General features: G+C 35.2%; 2 protein-coding genes across 3 annotated transcripts in view; one reads left to right on the forward strand and one right to left on the reverse strand.

The window, feature by feature from the left end:
* LOC142976566 (chymotrypsin-like elastase family member 2A) overlaps positions 1 to 22,876 on the forward strand; it is a 39,628-nt gene extending 16,752 nt beyond the window's left edge. The window contains exons 2-6 of the mRNA XM_076119998.1: positions 10,502 to 10,611; positions 10,884 to 10,990; positions 11,399 to 11,538; positions 12,080 to 12,798; positions 21,309 to 22,876. Coding sequence (XP_075976113.1) covers positions 10,502 to 10,611; positions 10,884 to 10,990; positions 11,399 to 11,538; positions 12,080 to 12,798; positions 21,309 to 21,470 — 1,238 coding nt within the window. The 3' untranslated portion in view covers positions 21,471 to 22,876. The remainder of the gene's footprint in view (positions 1 to 10,501; positions 10,612 to 10,883; positions 10,991 to 11,398; positions 11,539 to 12,079; positions 12,799 to 21,308) is intronic.
* LOC142976565 (scavenger receptor class B member 1) overlaps positions 22,877 to 25,684 on the reverse strand; it is a 52,041-nt gene continuing 49,233 nt past the window's right edge. For both annotated transcript variants that reach the window (XM_076119996.1, XM_076119997.1), the window contains exons 11-12: positions 25,472 to 25,597; positions 22,877 to 25,176 (exon numbers count right to left, since the gene is read on the reverse strand). In XM_076119996.1, the coding sequence (XP_075976111.1) occupies positions 24,808 to 25,176; positions 25,472 to 25,597 (495 nt within the window). In that variant the 3' untranslated portion in view covers positions 22,877 to 24,807. The remainder of the gene's footprint in view (positions 25,177 to 25,471; positions 25,598 to 25,684) is intronic.

Raw genomic sequence — 25,684 nt, forward strand, 5'->3', positions numbered from 1 at the left:
ACAACTACATGCTTAACAAATAACCATTTATGTGTTTTCGCATATAAAAACTTATATAAACAGCTAGAGCAATGAATTTATATTTAAGTGCCTAAGTGTTTACAATTAAAGAACCGACTCAAACCACTGATTGGTCATAGTGCGTTTAAATTTCGCGGGACTTTTATTGAACAAATCAAGCTCAGGATTGTCAGCCAGTTGGTTAACGTAACGCGCCGCTCTTGGAAAGAACGAGCTTCCCCTATAGTTGGTAGTGCTATGCGGGACTGATAGATATACAGGAATCCTTACTGTTCTATTAGGCACTTTAATGTCCAACAATGAGAGGAGATGTGGAGAGTCTATTAGAGACTGTGCAATTTTAACCAAGAGACTTACGTCTGCAATCTTTCTCCTCTCATAAAGGGGGAGTAAATGGTGTCTTTTACATCTCTCTGTGTAATTGCTATCTCTCTGCCTGCATTTAAACTCTAGAAATCTAGCAAATTTACGCTGAACACCTTCAATTCTATTAATATAAATGTCATAGTGTGGATTCCATATTTGAGAGCAATATTCTAGAGAGCTGCGAACGTATGAACAATATAGGACTTTCATGATTTTAAGGCTGTTGAACTGTGAGCAAGATCTTTTGACAAAACCTAACATCTTATTGGCTTTAGTAACAATATATTCAACATGTTTGTCATACAATAACTTAGCGTCGTGTATGACACCCAGGTCACGAATATGATCGACTCGCTTCAGCACAGAGCCTCTAAGAGAATACTCATAATTAATTTTATTTGCTTTACGCATGAAGCTAATAGAATAACATTTCGAAATATTTAAGTCTAATTTATTGTTTAAACAGTACTCCTCGAATCTGAAAAGATCTTGCTGCAGCAACAAGCAGTCGTTAGTTGTTTTAACTGCTTTGACAATTTTCATGTCATCAGCATAGAGTAGGAATTTAGAGTTTTGAAAACATAAGTAGATGTCGTTTATATATATATTAAATAATAACGGCCCGATCAGCGAACCTTGAGGGACGCCAGAGGGAACAGTTAACCACCTAGAGACATAACCATTAATTGCCACGGCCTGGGACCTATTTTTGATGTAAGAGCTAAACCATCTAAACAGATTGCCATGTATTCCTGCTGCTAATAACTTATCCAGAAGTATTGAATGATCGATACGATCAAATGCTTTACAATAGTCTGTAAAGATGGAGTCTACCTGACCGCCAGAGATCATATTTGACGTGGTGAAATCAACAAAGGATAGTAAATTTGTTGTTGTTGATCTGCATCTTATAAAACCATGTTGTTCCGGAATAAAGTAGTTAGACAGTGCAGAATATACTTGATTAAATGCTATACGTTCAAATATTTTAGAAAAAATGCAGAGTTTGGATATTGGCCTATAATTATCCGCCAACTGTTTATCGCCACTTTTATGTATAGGAGTAATATATGCTGATTTCCAAACGCCTGGCATATATCCTTCTGTGATCGACCGTTGAAACAATATAGTCAGTGGTTTGGTTAACTCCGTAGCGCATTTAACTATAAACTTAGGAGATATGTCGTCGGGTCCAGCTCGTTTAGACAGATCCACAGACTCAAGTAGCTTGCGTAATACGTCGGAATCTATGCTTATGTCAGTAACTATGTTTGTGAGTTCGGATGTCCTGTGGTTTTCTGCAGGTGGAGAGCCACTAGTATGTGTACAAGGGGTAAGGAATGTTGACTGGAAGTATGTCGCGAACAAGTTACATATATCTTCCCCTGTTGATGCTTCAGTTCCCTCATATTGTATTTTGGAGGGTAAATTATTGGAACACTGTTTATTGTTTTTTATAAATGCCCAAAATAATTTAGGATTGTAGACAATAGATTCCTCCATACTATTTAGGTAAGCTTGGTAACATTCATCTTCCACCCTTTTAGCTCTCTTCCGAAGTAGACTAAAGGTGTCATAGTCTGATGAGTTGCCATAAACCTTGAATTTTTTAAGAAATTTATGTTTTTCTTTGAGTATTTTAATTAAGGCTGGTGTATACCAAGGCGGATATCGTGTGGGGTAAACGATCTTACTGGGAACATATTTATTTCTAAGGTCGTATAAACAGTCATAAAAACGCTCAACAGCAGTATCTAATGGGATAGAAGTCAACCTCTCCTCCCAATTGAATTCACCGAGTTTCAAGTTAATCATGTCGTAATCTGCAATATCATAAAGATATTTCCTTCTAGGAGAGGATTTCAATGCGCCCATGCTAATAGAATTTAAATGAACAAGAAGAGACTTATGGTGCGCGTCTTCAGGTACTAATGGATCTTCACAGGCAGAGACAGATAAATGATGATTACTCAACACCAAATCTAAAATTCTATTGTTTACATTACGGCATAAATTGAATTGTTTTAAATTGCATTCTGAGAGAGTATCTAAAAAATGAAATTGGGTGTCACCGATTGTACCAATCGGCTCTAGGGTATCTCCGTGGTAAGACCAATCTATATTGCTTAAGTTAAAATCCCCCACGATTAAGAAAATATCGTTGATACATGAGTTAACTATTGTTGACAATTTATCCGTAAAGTTTTGTAACTGCACATTGAACGAATTACCGTGCTTCTCCGCGCAAAGATAAAGCGTACATATATGTATTCTTTGTGCGACACGACCATTGTTGTTCATAACAGTGATGGTGACCCACAGGTCTTCCGCCGAGGATTGCCACTCCGGTCGTTCAATCACAGCAAGGTCACGACGCACGGCCAAAACCACCCCACCCCCGTACATTTCTCGCGTTGACTGATAGTTCCTGTCTCTTCGCCAAACCATGTACCGATCGTCGAAGAGCTCGCTGTCAGCAATACTGCTAAGTAACCAAGACTCGGACAGGGCAACAACGTCGTACGCATTCATGAGTAAATTACGTTTAAAAATATGTGTTTTCGTTCGCAGCCCTCTCGTATTTTGATAATAAACATTTAAAGCAGCCATTTACCTATTTTGCAAAGCAATAGCTTTATTACAAAGCCTAGATATAAATATATAATAAATATAAAGGCAGTGATTATGTTGGCGGCAGCAATATAATATGCGTAGTGTAAAATCACAGTACAGGAGTGATTGAATATGTAATAACTGTATGAAAGACAGTATTGCAATTAGCTGATAAAAACACGCGTTTATTGCATGTATGAGCTCCCTGTAACATGAAAATTCTGATATGATTTGCAAAAAAAAACATAATTGATATAAAACTTAGGCAGAGAGACACCAATAACAATATTGAACGCAAAATAAATGTTATGAGTAACATTTAGAAACAAATCTAAAGAGCGGGCAGATTGAAAAAATTTAGCACTGCGTATGAGTAACAAGCGCAACACACAATATGGACGGAATTATAAGCTAAGTTACAAGCAACGACAAGTGCAGGAGGTTGAGTTGGGTTAAAATCTACAGAAGTCTGATAAACATTTTTTTTTCAATTATAAATTAATGTAGTATAATGAAGTCATGACATTCCGCACTTGGCCAGCATGGTGGACTTGCGGCTTAAATCCTCCCTCGTTTGGGAGGTGACCCTTGTCCGGCAAGGAGTCAGCCATGAGTTAAAAGAAGCTCAATGGTATAAGAAAGCATCGTAACAATAAACTTGTTATGTCATAATTCTTGAACTAGTTTATATCTTTCAACAGCCTAATATCCTCTCGTTCTTACCTCTTCATACTGACAGGAAACCATGCTCCGCTGTAAGATAGTCATGGCTAGTAATACAATCACAATATCACTCGCTTAAGTTCACAGTAGAAAACTTTTTGTTTGTTTGTAGTAACTGATGACAATTTTAGCTTGTTAATATTGTGTCTGAGGTTCTTCTATTGACGGGTGTTCATCTTTAACATATCGAATTCCTCTGTGTTTCGGAAGGCACGTTAAATTGTAGGTCCTGGCTGTCATTTTCAAAGATCGTTGACAGTCGTTAACAGTAGTCAGAAGCTTGAAAGTCTGACAACCAGTCTTACCGAAGGGTATCGTGTTAAAACCCAGGTAATTGTAGAGATTTTGGTATCTAGCTACATCTGGTGACACTGGAAGGCGACTCCAACATAGTTGGAAGAAACGCTAGGCTGATGATAAAACTGTGTTATTGACATCTATTGCAGATTATTATCTATTAACTGTTCTTCCCATCAGCACAAAAGGTCACAGTTCAATCCAATTACTTCAACAAAGTAAAAACGTCACCACATCGAATGGCAAATAACATCGCTGTTAGAAAATTGTTTATTACATCAGAGCCCTTCAAAGGTAACGAAATTATGAGTTAGTTGAGACATAATAGTTACAACGTGGTATTGTCAATATGTGCGCGAGTGAAAGTGCAACATTACGCTGATGTGATGTTGATGAGGTCGCTGACAGGGCGACCGCATCAATGCACAATACTATAGTAAATATGTTATTGTAAATAGGTATAGGTTTGGTTGTCCGTTTGTAAGTAATATCTAAAGTTTCAAAACTAATTTGAAGAATTTTCCAGTAAAGTTGTGCTTTTTCGTGGCTCTTTGGTTTAGACCTAAATGAACCTAAAATAGAACCTGGATCAAACTTACAACGACCAGAAATGTACCATACGTAAATATTCGTTAATTTAAGATAAATAAGTCTTTTTGAATGAAGTTTTATAGTAATTGAAAAAATGGTGCTCTTTAGTTTCTAAAAGCTTTTAGCTTATACATCGAAAGCTCTTCAGACAACTTTTTTACTAATAATAAGTGACATTAAATAACTTAGGGTTATGTTGTTAAAATATTCATTGATTTGATCTTGAAAGAACAGTTTTAAAAATCCTGCTAAAATTTCATTGCAATCGTACTTTAAAATTGCTGCAAGTCTATTAATGCGGACCTAACACACGTATTATCACGAGTGCTTCACTGACAAAATCCATTTTCATCATATGTTGAAAGACTAAGCGCAATTTTCCCTCCGAACAAAGTCACATACAAGAACCTAGTGTTTCTATAATGATAAATTGTGGCTAACAGTGAAGGTGATTATTGCATCGTGTCGATCACAGCTAGTTGCATTCATCGGCCGGTATATTATCACACTTGTGAACTAGCTAAGGCGAAAGGTCATAGAGGTCATATTGCTTACTTCAATATGCATTGAGGAGATTGTTAAAAGTCAGTCACAGTAGGTGTTTAACAAAGCAGCAATGATGAAGCTTAGTCTTTGATCAGGCTTAATAAAAGAAGATAAAGTTTACATATTGCCAGACTCCAGAGGTCCCATAAGTTAAAGAAATCCTGGAGGTCATTTTTTAGCGTTCGTTCTTAAATAGTAATCTTCTTATTAAAGGCATTTTTAATCCACCACGCTGGTCAAATTGCTTGCTTTGAGAACTTTAGGCATGGAAGATTTCGTCACGATATTTTCTTTTACTGTCAGAACACTTTGAAAAGTCGTTGGTGTGTTGCCTCGGAATCAAACTCTCGACCGCTTTGGTTGGACCAGTGGTCATGGCATGAGCCATGCTTAGACCAGTTTTAGGCTATCACTACTTTAATGAGTTATGAGTACATAAGTAATGGTTACTCAATAGCAAAGTTCGAAGTCATTCATTAAGTCTTCTCTTTTTATGAAATGGAAATCTTTACACTTTTGTTGCTGAATGTAAAACACTTAACGCAGCTTTCAAACCCACAATATCTTTTACAAAAGGCTACTTCACTAACAAAAAACTCGAAGTCATATTTTGTCATCTATTTGAATACTAATGAACGTGTTATGTAAAAGTTAAACTATTCAGAGTGGCATATTTAAGGATACTTATGTTATATATGTAGACAAACGAATGTCACGTTAGATAATATTATATAATGTTCACCGCACACAGAGACACTAGAAAATAAAAGTTAATTTAATTTTAAGCAGAGTGCAAAGCAGTGGCAAAATCTAGGCAACAGACTAATGGCTTTTCTAAGTATGTGTATTGGGTGGCAGAAGACCTTACATGCCTAGCCATCTTTTGAAATAGTACTTAATGAAAAGAAAAGTTTCTTGTTCTTAACTAGACAAGCGTGACTTACTCTGGCCTGACTTCCTCTCGTGACAAGAGAAGACCAGAAGACCCTGCGTTGAGACTAAGGTGCGAACTTTATGAAGACACCACCCGTAGTTGGCATGCGGAGATTTTAACATACAAAGAATAGACTTAAAAAACAACCAGAAACAATTATTATTAGTTATCACTTAAGCATTTAATTTTGTTCCGTGTGATAACCAAACGCACGTCGTTTTTCAGTGAAGCTTATTAATCAAGTAATACGATACGTGTATTACGGTCTATGCATTATAAATCTTTGGCAATAAAAGAAACAAATTAGCTAAGTAATTAATACACAGTCGCGATAATCCGATAGTCTTCTGATTATATTAATCACGCAACACTATTATGTAACTACTACCTATTATAAAACTGTATTTTTAAAGATTTTGTTAACAGACAGACAATCAGCTATCGACAATTTTGTATAAAAAACTTATCAGCGCCCCTAGCGTGTTCTGTAAGAACAAATATTCTAAATACCTCAATATCAAATCGTAGCGCGCGTAGAAAATTGATTGAAAAATAGTTCTTTAAAAATACTCGTGGGGCGCTGATTAAATTTGCTTTTCAAACAATTCGGTTCAGGACCTTTTACCTACTTATCACAGTAGCTCGACTTTCTACAGCTGTCAAACAGCGACAAACGGCAAGCTATCGAGAAATTTGTATGAAAATCTGGTCAGCGCCCCTGGCGGACGTCGCTAAAACTATTTTGGCAGTACATTTTAAACTGTAGAGAATTGCGCTACAGGACTTAACATTTTCACAAATTTCATTTCTAACTAAGTATATAGTGTAAATAGCTAGTGAAATAATAACAAAAGAGATAATTATATAAACGAAATTGAAATAATTTCATTGAATAACAAACGATTATCAATGTGGAACACTTTCCACAGCCTAGTGGCTATGTTCTCGCTTTCTTACACAGACCGAGGGCGCCTGCTGTACTACCCATTCATTTACTAATGACTTGTACTAGCAATTAATTGACTATTTATGCATACTTACATTGTATTTGATCGTGGTGTATTGGGAAAATTCCGGCAAAGAGATTGCTGGGAGCGGAAAAAAATTCAACTAATAAGAAAATATACCAGTAAAAGTATAAAAGTGCAACCTGAACATTTTCAATAATGTTTTGATGTTTGCCCTTAAGTTAAAATCGACAATGCTAATGTTATTATACTTAACTTGAAAACCCTATCCATCTGTTTGATATGCTTAGGTTTGTCGTTTGGATTATAGCTACTGAATTGAATTGTTTTGGAACCGACTAAAGCACAAAGTAGATCTTTTAGCTGAGTAATTTTGGAGGTACGTGAGAAAATTGCATAGCATAATTTTTTACGCAAATAGTTAGATACAAAATACATGATATAAAATACCGCAACCAATATTTAATGCAGAAATTTATTTTCTTTCTTAAAAATTTACTAGATTATTGAACTTTCTTTATTTTCCACAACTCAACTACTTAGTATTTCTCAAGCAACAACTGAAGGAAGTCCAGCATTTCCAAACGCGGAAATTAGTAAGAAGTTTCATGTACGTTGTTCTTAAACGCCTACACAGTATGCCAATACTCCACTTAAACAAAACTAACAAAACATAACTTATACATAGAGACTTAGATGTCATCACTTTCCTTTCGTTCGACGATACCGTGGTCGACCTGTGTGGTAACTGTATCATAATATTTGAATATGCAAAGGATTTAGTGCTGCTTTGAATATTGCGGAAGTCAAGCATATCTTCAAATCGTTGGATGAGTTCTACCAAATCTGAGCATCAAGCAATCAGCGCCCCTACCGTATGTCGTTAGAACTATTTTATTCGGGAAGTGTAACAGCCAAGCCTCGCTAGTCGATAGTGCTGGCTTAAAAGTCTTGGAGAACTTTCGTATGGTTTTATTACAGTTTTCCTTATACAATTAAAAAGTGTGCTAGTAGCCTAGGGCTTGCTACATACTAATGGTCGGCGTTATCGGTAGGTATAATCAAATTTATGTAAATGAATCTTGGTTTTGTAAAAATGTCGCACAACATCGCGCTTGAATTTTTTAACTACTTGATCTTCACAATTAGTTTCAGTATCGATTTCATTGTTCGATTGAATCGAAAATACCGACCCGAATATGTGATAGGCTTAACTTACTAAGTTAATTATATATAGTGGTATATCTATCTGTTAGACGCCGGTTTATCGTAAAACCATAGAAATTCACCGTTGCCATAGCAACAGACTCACACTAATAAAAATATAACCTACATCATAATAACTAGAATCATCATTACCATACCATTACATAAATCTTACACAATACTCCAAATTACATCAAACACGACCGACAAACACCGCTCGACAAAAAGTCGCACGTTCTGAACTAACACAAGAAATAACGAGTGGTTACAAAGTAACACGCTAACGCTATGTTTGATACATTGCACCTTTTTATGTAACAAATTATTTACATTAGTGCTATGTTCCGTATTTACATACTGTCCTTCCGTAGCTTACAAATTAGCTTACTACATTTAATACACAGTTGACTTTAGGGGTACAAGGGGTATAAATATAGTTTAAGATTCTATTTAAGTATTGTTTTAAATAGTTCAGAATTTTTCGTGCATTTTTTTGTTGTTTTAAATTTTCCTTCGTAAAAACCTTTCCCGTTTTTAAAGACAATTTAACAAGAACAATAAGTCGAATTGGTTGTGCCGATCTTGAGATTTGTGCTTAGTTTACTAATAAGAAGATTGTATAATTAGTATGACTGTAAGCCATTCAATTAAAGCAGTAATTATTTATTAATTTACTTATATCAACTTATGGTCCTTATGAAATACACAAAGTAATTAATAGCTGCTAAGAAAAAACCAGCATAAAGTTATTAACAATAATACCAGCAAACATTAAGTACTTTTCAGGCCATTAATCTTTATTATGTTAGACATGTTAATATACTTTTTGTAAACACGTGAAATTATATGTATAATTATGAAAATATACATGTCCACAATAAGAATTTATCTGAGTTATAGCGGAAAACGGAAATAGAAAATTTTACTCTATTTCAAAATAGTGCCGAGATTATGTCCTGAAATGATGTTTTATATATTATGTTTTATAGATACTACTCCAATTATGTCTATTTTATAAGTTACACAAAAAAAAATGAATTTGATTTAGAATTTAACTGTAAATTTCTTTATCAGAAATAAAAGACACAAAGTAGTGAATCAAAAACATAATGTTTCATCAAGTGTTAAAGTTAATTTTACAAACAAACACGTAACAATTTCACACATATTTCCGGAAGGAAAAACTGTCGTGTGCACGAACAACCTACCTCATTAAGACAAGTGTTTATTAAATCGCTTCCGCTGATCGCTATCAGTGGGACCGCGGGCGCTGAGGCGTGAACGATCGCGTGAGTAATCACTCTTTCCTCATACAACGTAATGGACGAACAAAGTAGCGACATAATATATGTCTCGTGCAACTAATTGTAGGTGATAGATCGATAAATTGAGATTTATTATTTAAAAACCACTCCCGCACTTTAAATTATTTTTACAAACGACGGACACAAAGTATAAATAAATAAATAAATATCATTGGACAACTCACACACGGTCATTTGATTCCAAACTAAGCAGAGCTTGTACTATGGTCTATCTATCTATCTATCCGACCGATTTCGGCCATGGCCATGTACTATGGTAATCAAATAACTGATAAACATACTTGTATACTTCTAAATACATACTTATATAGATAATTGACATCCAGGCTCGGAACAAATACTCGTGCTCATCACACAAAGATTTGTCCCGGGTGGGATTCGAACCCACCACACGCGGCGCTGCGGTTGTTGCGTCGAGGTGACCGCTTAAACCACTGGGCCAAACGTGCAGTTTAATTATTACACAATACACATGTCTATCTAAAACAACTGTTACTATATGTGGATTCCACGTTCTATGTTAATTGAACTCAGATTCCCCAGAGCAGTTTTGTGACCACTTTAACTATTCTGTTGTATTCGCAATAATTATTCTACTTAATTCATGATTTTAAACTCTCGCGGCTTTTATTTTGATAGCCTTTTTTTATCGCGTTTAAGACCGTTGCGTTATAATGATGATGATATTGGCTAGAATATTACATTCTAACCAAGTCATATAATTTAATTGCAGGATTTTTTAATACAATCTGTTAATACTAAGTACATCATTAATTAAATTAAGTTCTTACTAAGCTAACCGACTATGAGCAACACAGCTCTTAGTAACATAAGTTCTGAGAAATAGCCACAATTCAGTGAATGTCAATGAGACATTATTTTCTAAAATATTATGGTCTTTCTGTCTTCAGATTGCGGGGTCCCACTCCGTCGTCACACCCGTCAGCCTCGCGAGAGGACGCCGGGACAGCTGCGCATCATCAAGGGCCGGGAGTCCAAGCGAGGAGCCTGGCCTTGGCAGGTGAGAGTCACCTTAACCCCTCACTGATATTTAGTATGATCTACCCACTACCGACAACCGAATAGCTATAGAAAAATGTACGACAATCGGTTCAGCGCCTCTAGCGGACGTCGTAGACACTATTTTGGCAGTACATTTTAAATGTCAAATTCTCGATACTCAATGACTCATTTTTTTTTGGAGTCCTAAAGGCAGGAGCTATCCCAAATAGTTTTGCTTACTGAAGCTTAGTGCCTACTACTTAAAACTTAAAGGTTCTCTGCTGTTTCCAGGTGTCCCTTCAGCTGCTGCACCCGAACTACGGTCTGATCGGTCACTGGTGCGGCGGGGTGCTGGTCCACCCCATGTGGCTGCTCACCACCGCGCACTGCATACATAAGTAATACCTATTGTTATATCTACCTGTAATCAGCTTACATAATATGTACTGTACAATATAATATGCTTCTGGCGACGGTCTGAATTGGGGTGAAATTGTAACTGCCCCTATAGAGAAACCTTGGGAAAAACTAATGGACATTCTATCTAGCACTTAAAGACCTTGGTAAAACCTAAAAGAGATTCTAATACTTTACATTGTCGTTACATAAGTTATGCTTTCGACCACCAAAGCACTCCTAAAAAAGGATTATGCGATTGCGAGTATATTGAGACAGTTCCTTCTTCTTTCTAAAATAACTCAAAATTCTCATCTCGGACTAGATTGACTTTGTAAAATGTTGTCTTATTCATAACAAAGTTATATGGGTCGTTGATACTAACTTGCCATACTTCTGCAAACTTTCAGTGAGCTGTTCAACTTACCAGTGCCAGCGTTGTGGACTGCAGTCCTCGGGGAGTGGGACAGAGCAGAACAGAAGGGAGCCTACGTCCCTATTGAGAAGATAGTACTGCATCATCGCTTTCATAACTATCAACATGACATAGGTAAGCACTAGTGTTCATATAAAATGGAATTCGCTTACTGGGCGTCGCTATATGTCGTCGATATGCTTTCTTATTCAGGAAACTGTCTTCCAACGATTACAATTTTGACTGCCTCCGTGGCGCAGTGGTTTAGGTCACCACGCCGATACCACTGCATCGGGAGGTCGTGGGTTCGATTCCCACACGGAGCAATTATTTGTGCGATCCACAAATAATTGTTTCGGGTCTGGTTGTGCTTTGTGTCCGTTGTTTGTATGTTTGTAAAAGTCCCCGCGACACAAGAGCAATTCTTAGTGCGGGAGTTGTCTTTTTAAAATAATAAATAAAAAATAAAGACAATTTAAATTATTAAAAATTAAGTCAGTTTTTGCTTAATAAAAAAAATGTTAAGACAATAATGACAAAACAAAAATAATCAAAATCTAAAACATTTCATTCTTGAACATCTAATCTTCATTAATACATGAAATAGGTCTTCTTACTCATATGAATATAATATTGATGCTTCTGAACTATAATGACTACTATTTCGTATTTTCAGCACTCATGAAGCTAACAAGACCAGCAGACGTGAGCAAAAGCAGCCGCATCCGAACAATCTGCCTCCCCCCCTTCGAACCACCCATCACAAACTTCGACACAGACAAAACCAGCAACTCATTCTACATGCGCCCGGAATCAAACACCGAACCTATCAGACGAAAGTCTAAACCTGCCAAACCTAACCCAGACACCGCAGTCAAATATTTAGAAAAGTTGAACAATTTGACGAAAAACATATTTTCAGGTTTTGTTAGTAAGAAACATAAAAACTTAAGGTATAATGTGAGAATGTCTAATGATGAAGAAAGGCAAGTGGACAGGAAAAACGATGATGAATTAAGTTCGGATAATGAGAGAGGAAACAATGATTTGATATACGACAGTGCTACCCTAGATAGTGTCGTCAAATTAATCAGAAATAGACTTCTGAAAGATGATTACAAAGTAAATATAAATCGTAGTGATAAAAAACTTATGTTTGGTGAAGAAATAGATCCTTTTATTGATGATAATAATAGATTAGACTTCAAAGATGAATGTTACACGACTGGTTGGGGGAGAGAACAGACTAATGGGACCTTAACTGATGTACTTTTGGAAGCTGAAGTGCCGGTTCTTCCACTGAATATTTGCAGAGATAGATACAGTTTGACGTTGCCGCTGAATGAGGGACATCTCTGCGCTGGGAGTACTGATGGCAGTACGGGAGCTTGTGTGGTGAGTAAAGCTAATATGTATTTTAAGATAGTATTTGTAATATTTTTTTAAATTGCGAACCGAAATAAAGACACACACAAGTCATACCGGGCATATCTCACAAAAAGGTCAGGTACATTCGTAACCAGTAGTCTTGTATGGATGTGAATGAAGCGAAGGAAGTCTGGAAGATTCGTACTAAGTGGCGTTCCTTGTCTGTACCTACCCCTATAGGAAAAAGGCGTGATTTTATGAACTTATATAAAATTTGTATTAGAAATAGGGATAGATTTTTTTGAAATTCATTGACTAGCCGTTAGATTGTTTAGAAGTTTTAAAAGTAATCCGTTTAAAAAATGAGCAAGACTGCGTTATCGGTGAAATAACTAGAAATGTTAATCCATAACAACAATAGAAACAATTCGAAAATGTATCCAGTAAGTGACACATATACCCTAATATAACGGCATTCATAAAATTTGACCAGTCTGAGTTTCATTTGATACGATCAACATATTCAACTAAGAATGTTAATTGAGCCAATTATATTTGTAGATTGCGATCTTTATAAATATTAAGATTGTTATCTCAAAATTTAAACGTTTCTTAAATAATTAAGATCTATCAACGAATTCTTCAGAAATTTTACCATTATTAACATAGCTGTACAACATTCTTAATTCTACCTACACTACCTGCACCTAAATGTAACAATAATTGGCGAAATTTGGATAAATCTTTCAAAACCAAGGATTAAAGCTTCTTTTAACTGTTACTACGGCGTAGTTGGCAGTGTATCCGACCGCAAACCACGAGTTCCCGGGTTCGATTCCCGGATCGGAAAAAGTGCTATTGGTCGTTTTCTAATTATTACACTATTACCAATTGTAGTCCGGATTAAGGTAGCGTGCTCTGTATATGGCAATAGCCTCCTATTACACGATATTAACTTTGATCTACGCCACTAAAGTATTTCACTACATAGTATAAAGCAAAGTCGCCCCCCACATTTGTCTGTCTGTATGTATGTATGATTAGATCTTTAAAACTAAGATTTTACGATTTTTAAGAAGAAGGTTTATGTGTAAGTGTTGTAAAGGTTTTATTGTTTATTTACTGCTGAGGCCAGTAGCTTACTATTAAATTTGCATCATTGGTACTACTTCGGTTCTATCACAAATCTCTGCAATATTATAAAATTACATGACTACTTCAGAAACCAATTGATAGATGCCAGATACTGCACAATAATATTTCGCAACAGCATCGATCGTAATAACATGAAGAATTCTTATCATAAATCAGAATTGAACATTTTAAATGTCTGCCTCCAATCTCTTCTGATACTTATCTTCAAGATTGAAGTCTTGTCGGTAGTCGGAACGAATTGTTTTATTTATTATTGCATTAGATTCATAGTCGTTACGATTAAAGAAAGCCCTTCTATTATCTAATTATTGAGTGTTAAAGACAGACTAATAACTTTTCTATTTTAGATAACATTAATCTACAGTTACTGATCCTGTCGTTTACATCAAAGTAACACATACCGCTTATCAGCCATTAAGGCATTGATTTAAAAAAATGTACTCTGTGTTTGATAAAGCTGTTAAACTGTTATGTTAATGATAGACTTTAGCATTAATGATATTAGTAAAGACTATCCCTCTTATTGATAAACACACTATAAACCTATTTTAGTTAAAAAGATAATATAATATGTTTTCTCTTTTTCATTTCGCTAAGGCAGTGACAAACGCGAGCTTGCGGCGACAGGACGCATAGAACCGGTTCTGTTTGTTATCGCGCGACTTGTTGTGATTTTATTCATTACTTACGATCTTACGATGCGCTGTGTATCTACTGGCCTATGGATAGTGATATTATGCAGTTAACGGCTGACGGAGGCGATCGAGAGTACGAAATGAATAACTCGTTAGAAATTGGCGCGGAAAATAACAATATGGAGAATGAAGCGTTATTAGAGATGAGCGTAGAACATACATATGGAGATTCAGGTAACATTAGAGCAGAGAAGAGAACTAGGAGTGTAAATGAAGAAGAATTATGGACGGAGGTGGGGCGGAGAGTGAAAATTATGGCGCGGGGTATTAATAAAGACAATAATACTATAAGACTGCCGGCGGAACACATTGAAGTAAGCATTGTGTCCAAAAAAGAGATATTACCTAAGCAAATAGGTTTGGCGCGCATTTTAAAAAGTGAGAACATATCAGACATTGTTAAAATAAAATATGTTAACTCATATAAAGTATTGGTACAATTTAGCAATGAGGATAGTGCCGATAAATTAATTCAATGTAAATACTTTATCGATAAGGAGTTCAAATGTCAGAAAACATACGAAATGGGCGTGTCCTATGGTATCATTAAAAACATAGAACTCGAATTGAGTGAAAAGGATATTATAGATGAATTGGAGTGTACCATTCCTATTATAAGTGCTAAACGTTTGCAACGTCGTAATTTTGATAGTGGCTTGCTTGAAAATAGCGAATGTGTGAGGCTTTGTTTTAAAGGCTCGTCCTTACCTTCATACGTGCTAGCGTGTGGGATGCAAATAAAAGTGGACGCTTATATTTTTCCGGTCACCCAATGCTCCAAATGCTGGCGATATGGCCATAACTATAAAACATGCTCGTTAATTACCAATGTATGTCCTAAGTGTGGCAAATCACATCCAAATTGCGAAACCACTAATTTTAAATGTGTTAATTGTGCTGGTAAACACATGGCCTTATCAAAACTTTGCCCTATTTTTCTAAAGGAAAAGCGACTGCGGGTATTGATGGCTGAGTTTAATTGTAGTTACAAGCGCGCTCTCACGTTATACGTTCCACCTTCACCGCCTGCTATGAATGGTAACCAGTCAAGCATAGATGACGTCAACATTTTGCCACTTGATCCGACTCCACGTCATGACTGCAGTCCATCGTACGCAGAGATAGTAAAACAGAGCACAATTAACCACTACTCTCTACAACAATTAGTGAAACCCTCCACAAGTTCTACTACAGTAACGAAAAAGTCGACCAGGAAGAAAACAAGTAAACAGCGTAAACCTATGGAAATTAATTATGAAGAGGAATTACATTCAGTACTAAGTGATAGTTCAACACCCATCGAAGAAACTCAAGAAAGTACAGACCAAGCGGGAAAAAAGGAGTTAGATATTTTACAGTTAGTGCAAAAGTTAAAGGATATCATTTTTATGCAGAAGGTAGATTTTAAGGAGAAACTAAAGTCTTGTGGTAAGATAATATATAAATGGATTATAAGTTTTATAGTAAGTTATTTTTCGGAGTGGACTGCTTTCAAAATATTTTTTAATAATGGCTCTTCAGACTCATAATAATTTCAATATAATACAATGGAACTGCCAAAGTATCCGACCAAAAGTAACAGAATTTGAATCATTATTGTCACAGGAAAAGATTCACATAGCCGTTTTGAGTGAGACATGGCTCGAGCCTGATGTGCCGCTGAGATTATCTGGATATGATATTGTTCGACAAGATCGAAACGATGGTTATGGGGGAGTAGCTATCATTATTCACTCTTCTATCAGATATCAAGTCTACCCAGTGCCACCACATTTCAATCCTGGTATACAAATGGTTTATGTAAAGATTCTGAATTGCTCTAATGTTGAGAACATCATCGGCATATATTGCCCATCGACTGTCTATACACAAACGAATGATTGGGAAAACATCTTCAGTCTTTGTTCAAGGAAAACGTTAATAACTGGAGATTTTAATGGCCACCATTCCAGCTGGTCTTATAAAACGGATGCCAGGGGTACTCAGTTATTTAACGCAATGCTAGATAAACATTATGTGACTCTGAATGACAGCTCGCCAACCAGAATCCGTTTAGTCAATGGCAGACTTCAGAAATCATCTCCAGATGTTACCATGGCTACCAATGATGTTGCATTAAGACTTGCATGGAAAGTTTTTAATGAAAATCTCGGCAGCGATCATCTTGTTATAAAGATATGCACCTTTATTACCCCAAGCCTTACCTCAGAGAGAAAGCGCAACTTCAAAAAAGCTAGATGGAACGAATATACCAGTTCACTTCATGATGTGTTCGCCACCATATCTTTACCAGATGACCCGCAGAGCTCTTATGATCAGTTCATCAATGAAATAAATATTGCTGCAAACAATTTCATTCCCTCTGTGAGAGTCTGTCAAGATCCGCTTCGTCTCGAAAAATTTACTCCAAAACCCTATTGGAACTCTGATACTTCTCGTGCAGTTGCAGAAAGAAGACTGGCTTTATCTACCTTCAGGAGAAATCCCACACCTCAAAATCTAACCATTCTTCAGACAAAGGTGGCATCGGCACAAAGAATCATTCGTAGGGCCAAGACCAAAGCCTGGAGGGAATTTTGCAGCAGTGTAAACGAATCTACGTCTTCGAGTGACATGTGGCGTCGCATGAGATGGCTAAAAGGATATCGTTCACCAAAATCACAAGTCAACATTGATGTAGCTAGTGAATTATTGCATAATTTATGTCCAGACTATGTTTCACCCGAGCCGCCGATATTTTCATCCACCAACGATACGCTTAGCGCCGACATTTCGATTCATGAGCTAAATCGTGCAACAAAAACCAAAGATACTGCTCCTGGTGAGGACGATATTTCTTTCTCAATGATTAGACACCTCCCTCTCACAGGTAAACTTACCTTAGTTAAAATTTATAACAAATTCCTAGCGCTGGGATATACGCCCGATCAGTGGCGCAAAACTAAGATTGTTCCGATACCAAAACGAAGTGGAGACGGCCAGATTACCTCTAAGGTCCGGCCGATAGCCCTTATGTCTTGCCCTGGTAAAATTTTTCATACAATTTTAAAACATAGATTGGAATGGTTTTTAGAAGTTAAAGGTTGCTTTTCGGCATATACTGTAGGGTTCAGAAAATCTCGATCTTGTATGGACAGTCTTGTGCGATTAGTTAGCCAAATCCAATTAGGATTTTGTAATAATTTAAAAACGTTGGCTTGTTTTGTTGACATTGACAATGCGTACAACAATGTCGATATCAAGATATTGTTGTATGCCTTGAATAATCTCGACGTTGGGAGTAAAATTTGTAATTATTTGTGGGCTTTTTTCAAACAAAGAGAATTGGTTATTCAATGTCAAAATGCTGTAATGAGAACCACAGGGCGCGGGTTAGCCCAAGGCGACCCGTTATCTCCTCTATTATTTAATGTAGCTACCATGCACATATGTCACAAAATTGTTAATGTTTATATTTCTCAATACGCCGATGATTTTGTGTTGTATGGTACATACAGATCAATAGAACAGGGATGCCTAAGCATACAATCCGCCTTGGATGTCATGTGCCATCTAGTTGAAGACATTGGCTTAGAGATTTCTGAAAAAAAGACTAAAATTTGTTTGTTTAAAAAAGGCGTTAATAGACAAGATGTTACTGTTAATCTTAAAGGGACTCGTTTACAATTATTGGACTGTGTAAAGTATTTAGGTGTATGGCTTGATCGGTCGCTAAAATGGGGTAAACATATAAATGAAGTTACTCATAAATGCTACAAGTATACAAATGTGCTAAAAATATTGGCTGGTGCCGATTGGGGTATACATCCCAAATATTTGAGAACTTTATATATATCTGTTATACGTAGCCGCTTGGATTATGGCAGCTTTCTTTATGATGCAAGTGTTAAGAGTCATTTATATAAAATCGATAAGGTTCAAAATCAATGCATGCGTATAATAGGTGGGTTCATAAAAAGTACCCCGATACATGTTATGCAGAACGAACTCTGCCTACAACCCCTTTATTTGCGAAGACACTACCTTGGTGGCAAATTCTGGTTGAAGAACCGTTCATTTCAAAATAATGATATTATTGGTAACCTTAACGAACTTTCTGATCAATGTTGTCTATCAACGAACTGGACTCGAAAGAAGGTTCCATTATTGGCTGCTATACATAAATCTTTAAAACCGATCCAAATACATAGTTCAGAAAAAATAGAGCTATTTAATCTAGACACCTGGGTTCAAAATATCAATTTAGATAACTGCATAAGTTGTTACATAGACGGCATATCTGGCGCTAAGAAAAGTTTAGGTAGTAATTATTTAAAAGACAAATGTCGAGAGTTAATAGATTGTAAATTTAGTAATTATTATAAAATTTATACAGACGGCTCAAAAGAAAAGGGGGTTGTAGGAGCCGCAGTATTCGATCCACAGACGTTGACTAGAATTAAATTCAAAATTGATATTGATATTTCTATTATGTATGCAGAATTATTTGCCTTATCTGAAGCACTGTCCTATGTAAGTAATATAGAACACAATAAATTTGTAATAATGTCGGATGCTAGAAGTGCTTTACAACATGTGGCTCGGTGCACCTCGAATTTTCGAGGAGTACCGATAGCCTATACCATTATTGAGACAATCCGTAAAATCGAAGCTGGTGGTAAGAACATTACCTTACAGTGGATTCCGTCTCACGTGGGCATATGGGGTAATGAAGAGGTAGACCGACTAGCTAAGGAAGCTTTGTCGGATGGCATTCCGATAAATTATATTTCAATGTTTTATTCTGATTATTTACCTGTGCTAAATGGCAATATTCATAAACTTTGGTTAAAATACTTGGAATCTTGCTCAATAAATAAAGGTATTTGGTATAATACCATCCAACCCAAACCTTACCGGCATCCCTGGTTTGAGAAAATAAAAATGAGTAGAAGGAATATAGTCACGGCTCTTCGGATTCGATCTGGTCACATTCCACTGAACAAATTTGGATTTCTAATGAAAAAAGTTCCCTCTCCAAACTGTGTAGAATGTGGTATTATAGAAGACGTTCATCATGCTATGATGGAATGTGTCCGGAATGAGGCCCTCAGGGTGACTTTATTCAACAACATAATAGGAATTTCTCATAATGTCGGTGTTTGTAACAGCATATTGTCTCAACCAGAATCCGAAGTTGCTCAAATACTGTATAAATTAGTTAATTTTATTTTGAAATCCAGGCGTATTTAGATATATTTATGGTTAAGTGAATTGTAATGTAGTTTATACGAGGACGACATGGTCGCTTTTTTTGTGAACCAAGTTCTCTAAAAATAAAGATTAAAAAAAAAAAAAAAATTCGCTAAGGAGTGAAAGAAACAAAAATCTTGATAAGCCTTTCATAACTTCATATATTTTTATGAATTAGAAGGTATAAATTTATGAAGTTCAGTGACTTGTCACTTAAACGATTTTACAAATTTCAACACATCTTTTAACTTCCGCGATCAACACAATCTACCAAAGCACGGATCTGTTGGTAGTTCATGCATTTCTCCTCGTCATATACATGCAGTTAGTCAGATCTAAGATAAAGCCTCACAATACTGATAAGATCAGAGTTCGCAGCGACATTTTGTTATTGCTCTTATTAATTCCTCGTGACATCTCTCATCCGATTGGAAAGTTCAATCAAAATTCTACGACTTTCACTAATCATACTGTTGTTGATGTTAAAATTATAATTGTTTTTATTTGTTTAAAGGTCGTAAGTTTGATTGTACTTTTTACTTCACATTGAATTATAGAATTATCTAATGCTTCATAAATTATCAATATTTTTTATCTAATTTAGTAATCCCACTTTAAATAATCATGCCTGAAAAATATAAAAGAACTGAACCTTTTATGAAGAAATCCTGGAAATATTTTAGGTAAAAAGATATGCAATTTTAAAAACTACGTTGACTGAAATTACCAAAGTTATCTAACAACTGAACACGTAACAGCAGCTGTACCAAATCTTTTGGATTATAACAACATTTTTTATTTCGACCTGTCTATCAAACGCCTTGTACCACTTTTGTAGAAATATCTATCAGTTTTTATGAACATTATTCTTTGACAATGAATCAATAACTATCCAACAATACCTATTGATCTCGAGTTACGAAAATACGACATCAGGAAATCAAAAATACTTGTTGCTCTTTTATATTTCAAAATTACAAAGAGTTACAGGTGTCTCGAAAATTATGTATATTTACAATTTTTTTGGTTACAAAATCTGTTACAGGCAATATTATATAGAATATGTTTTTACTTTGACAATGTTCAAAGCAGGAAACCGCTTAGCATTTTGAAATTTTCCTCAATTTTTTCGTGGGCTTAAGAATACTTCTTACTTAGTTAGTTAGTTCGTGTTAGTTTTTGTTACTCAGGTTAAATTTCTAAGGTTTAAGGTTTTTAGGCTTTTAAGCACTCCTGTTTTCTTATTTTTTGTTAGACTTTTTATACATATAATTAGTGTTTGATTTGGCTGAACTACTTACTGCACAGCAAAATATAAATTTAAGTTATCGATTCATGTGATTTTAACAATTACTCCCGTTGTCTGAGGTCCATTTAGAGGTAGTTTAATCTATTCAATAGCGTTGAAACTCATTTAAAAAACAGCTAAGTTAATGACCTGTCTTTTTCTTCCAGGGCGACAGCGGTGGTCCCCTCCAGTGCCGTTCAGGTGGTCGTTGGGAGCTCCGAGGTCTGACCTCATTCGGCTCCGGCTGCGCCAGGCGAGGAGTGCCAGATGTATACACCAATGTGGCGCATTACGTGTCTTGGATATATGCACACGTTTATGCTAGCTAGTATCAAGAATTAATATTAAACATTTATAAATTTATGAAAGTATGATGCAAGTATCAAAATATATTTGGTCTATTTTGTGTCAAATTTATTTTAAGCTAGATACTCAGTAAAATTGTGATTTTGTATTTTTGTGTAAATAAGAGTTCTATTGGATGCCGATAGATGGCGTTATGAGTATATAAGATTATTTTTAAATTAAATAACGATATTGCTAAATTTTGTACTTCTGACGATGAGTTCCCGGGTTCAATTCGGGGATCGGGAGAAGTACTTTTAGTCTTTTCTAATTTTATAATTAAAATATTTCTCATTAATAGTCAGGAGTTTGGTATGTACAGGGATCGGTAGATGGCAATTAACTCGCCCCCTCACATGGGACTAACCGGCAAATCGTGGATGTATTTCATACAGAATCAGAAAAAAAAACCATTGAAAAACTATAATTTATACAAAGCATAACAGTTGTTTTGTCTAGACATCTAATAATAAATATCTAGTTAGTTATCGCGAATTATAATTGGGGTCATTCAATTAGAAACATGGCAAAAAGAGGTCAATGATAAATGTATATTAGCGGTTATATGTTTACTTGAGTTAGGTATTTATTTAAATTCAATAATTGAGATACTTAGGTCAAATACCTTTCAAATTGTTTTATTATGAATTACTTTTTCTACATTCCCTATTATTGACAACCGTCAAACAAGCAAGTAGCTATCAATAAGTTTTGTATGACAAACTGATCAGCGCCCCTAGCGTGTTCCGCATGAACTAATAACTTCAAAGAATTTTCCAGATCGAGCTTTGATAGAATTGAGTAAATTAAATTGTTCTGCAATTTTAAAAGTTATTGATTATGTAAGTAAAATAGTTAAATTAAATTATTTCGTAATAATGATTACCAGTTTGTAAATATTATTATTATACTCTAGTCTCTTTTATAAATTAATATAATTATTTATTAATTTTAAGTTTACGATACAGTATTTTTATTAAGTTACCGATAAATAGAAGTAATGTATTTTTTGTAAACATATTTATTTTGATAAGTTCCGAGAAAGTTTGGTATTTTTAGAATATTGTTAATTTATTTTATTTACTTGTAAATGTACGTTTCACCATGTAACCACTCAAAATAACTGTGATTTATTTAGGATTACTTAATATCTACTTCAATTATTTTTCTCTTCTTTAATTTTATTTATAAATTATTTTTTAAATTCTATATTAATTGTAAGATTTTACGTAATTTATGACCAGTGTATTGGGCAGTACTCATAATAACCGGAAAACGCAATAACTTTAACTTTTTTCGGTTAAAATGTAGTAAACTGCATAAACCATAATTATGTTGTACAATATGTTATTATATAAGAATAATTTTATTGTAAATAATAAATAAAATGTGTATTTAATAGATTTTTTATTTAATTCAGTATAAAAGTATAAACAATTCACCGTCAGTCTATTAAATTAAATATTTACAATTTGTACAAAACTAATAACTAATTTATAATTAATATCACAATTTCTAATAATGGCTAAGATCCCTTTACAATACATAATTTATTATACAACTAGAAAACTATAACAAGTAGGAAATATTTATTTTGATTCTTGAAAATGCTCTTCGATATTTTATTTACCTGTAAAAATACTAACAAAGACAAAATATTGCAATGCTTTAAACATCCATTAAGATGACTGAAAATCATGTATAATATCAAAAAACAAATTAAAATTTACAAAAATATATGGCATTAATTTTGAAATTTTAGTCATTTTTGACCGACTTCGAAAAAGGAGGAGGTTCTCAATTCTGACTTGTTTTTTTTTTGTTAAATTTCCTAAGGCAAGATTACAAATTCGAGACGATCTTAGAGTAACTTATAAATAATATTCGATTTGAGCATTGTTAGCCTTCACATTCCTACACTACGCAACACCATTACCCTGATATGACTTGTTGAGTTATTCACTTTGACCAAAGTGAATGGTCAATGTGGATTAACTCTTACATGAAAGGGATGAGCAATTTATTAAAGCTATGGTTTTATTGATAAATACTGCGCATATTATAATGGCAAATTACGGAGTGTAAAAAATGCAAAACAAGTTGGTGAAAGAGGTACTCCCACACAGCAGTTATATAACGTTATACAACATTGAGTAACACGATAACAAAAAAAAAAAATAAAATTTTAAAACAAATTTTAATGTTATAAGCCAGATTCTTACGTTATATAACTACCGTGACAGAGCACCTAAAGCCCACATTTCGAAGTACGAATAATTGGTATCGTAAAGAATTTTCTTCACAAGTGCTAAATTAATCAGTTATTTAGCTGTTAAATTTTAGTTCTTTTGAACTCATTACTGCCCCACTGCTGGGCAAGGGTCTCCTCTTAAACGAGGGAGAGGTCAGGCCTTGACTCTACCACGCTTAAGTAAAAATCGGGTATAATATATTACATAGGGTAATATTACTTCGGCTATATACACAGTATTTATCAACAAAGCTTTAAATTAATTATATAACCTAACTATCAACCACGTAACCCGCCGCGGTTCACATACAAAACAATGGCAAATATAAATATATCAATAATGCCCGGGTTTCATCAATAACAATAATACAACATAGCCCATAGCTGACAATGCCCGGACAATGTTGAACGCATTGCGTGTACTAACCAACTATTTATGTGTTAAAATAGTTGTATGAAAATATTTTTTTAAGGTTATATTTTTCACTTTTTTGTACAGAAAAAACACAAAAAAATATCTAAAATATTTGATCGCAATTCAAAAAATAATTCTTCTTATATTTAGAATCGAATTGTATTAAAATTGAGCAAACCTTAGTAATATTGAGCAAAAGATTTCCGTACTTCAGAGAGCACGTTAAATTGAGCACTTGGTAGGACAATCCGTGATCTATATTGTCAAAGGCCTTACACTGTTCGAACAATTTGGGACTTAGACTGGGACCAAAACACAAGAACTAAAGATAGTTTTTATACATTTAGTTCATATTTTTGGTCACTGGCACCTGTAGGTCAATTCTCTACTACTATCGACTACCGACAACCGAACTGTCATCGAGAAATTTTGTATGAAAATCTGATCAGCGCCTCTGACGGGTGTCGTAGAAACTTTTTTGACAGTATATTCTAATGTCAAAATGTCGATAGCTAGCCGGTTGTCGGGAATTGATAGTGGTAGAGAATCGAGGTATTGTAGGTACCATGCCCTCCTATGGAGTCACTATTGTCAATTTTTACACCAAAAAAATTGATCAGCGCTTCTTATTTACATCAAAAGAACTGTCTCTAATTCAGAATTCCTCACATTCCATCTCATTATCATCACTAATAAGTAATTCTACGAAGTCACCTTCTTCTTCGTTGATAGCTAGTAGTGATACAGCTTCCTTAGCCAGTTCATCATCATCGATCTTGAAGGCTATGTTCTCGTGGACGCTGCTCCTTCTCCTCTCCTGGCTTCGTCTCCTGATGATGGGTGCTGGAGGCTCTGAGGGGGGGATGATCTTGTACTTGGGCTTCCATACCCTGTAGAAACCAAGGGCTGCGAGGGTGAAGCCGATGAAGAAGAGGAAAACTACGGCGGTGATGTAAAGTGGAGGTCCAATGACAAGACGTAGTTTGAGTAGAGAAATGATTTCTGGTGGAGGGGATTTGCATTGCTGGAAAGAAAATATATTTATATTAGGGACTTGAAATCTGATGTGTCTGGCAATCAGATCCTTGAAAATTATGTTAACGAAATAGCTCCTTCGTTAGATCAAGTGTATACAAGACTTGAGATTACTCGAAGGATATTTAAAAATAATGTATTTAACACTATTCAAAAAAAGTACGTTCATTGACAAAACTGGTTAATTAGTATTTTGAATTTATAGCTACAGTTAACCTTTGAAATAAATAATCCACGATTTCAAGAGATATAGTGACTGTAGTAAGAGTAAAATTGAGACATACCAGTTGGAACCACAAAATGGGTAGAATCCTGTCTTTGACGGGCGCCGTAATGGGATTTCCAGGAGATGTTCGTACAGCCAAGTTGATTTGGACCTTAATACCGAACCTCAGAGGCGCTCCTAAAGTCTAGAAATAAGAAAACATACGTTAAACATTGTTAAAACTAATTGGCGATCAAAAAGAGTGGCCAGAAGTTTCTTTCCAGCTCTTCTC

Source organism: Anticarsia gemmatalis, chromosome 11 (assembly GCF_050436995.1).
Source record: "Anticarsia gemmatalis isolate Benzon Research Colony breed Stoneville strain chromosome 11, ilAntGemm2 primary, whole genome shotgun sequence".
In the NCBI taxonomy this organism is placed as follows: domain Eukaryota; kingdom Metazoa; phylum Arthropoda; class Insecta; order Lepidoptera; family Erebidae; genus Anticarsia; species Anticarsia gemmatalis.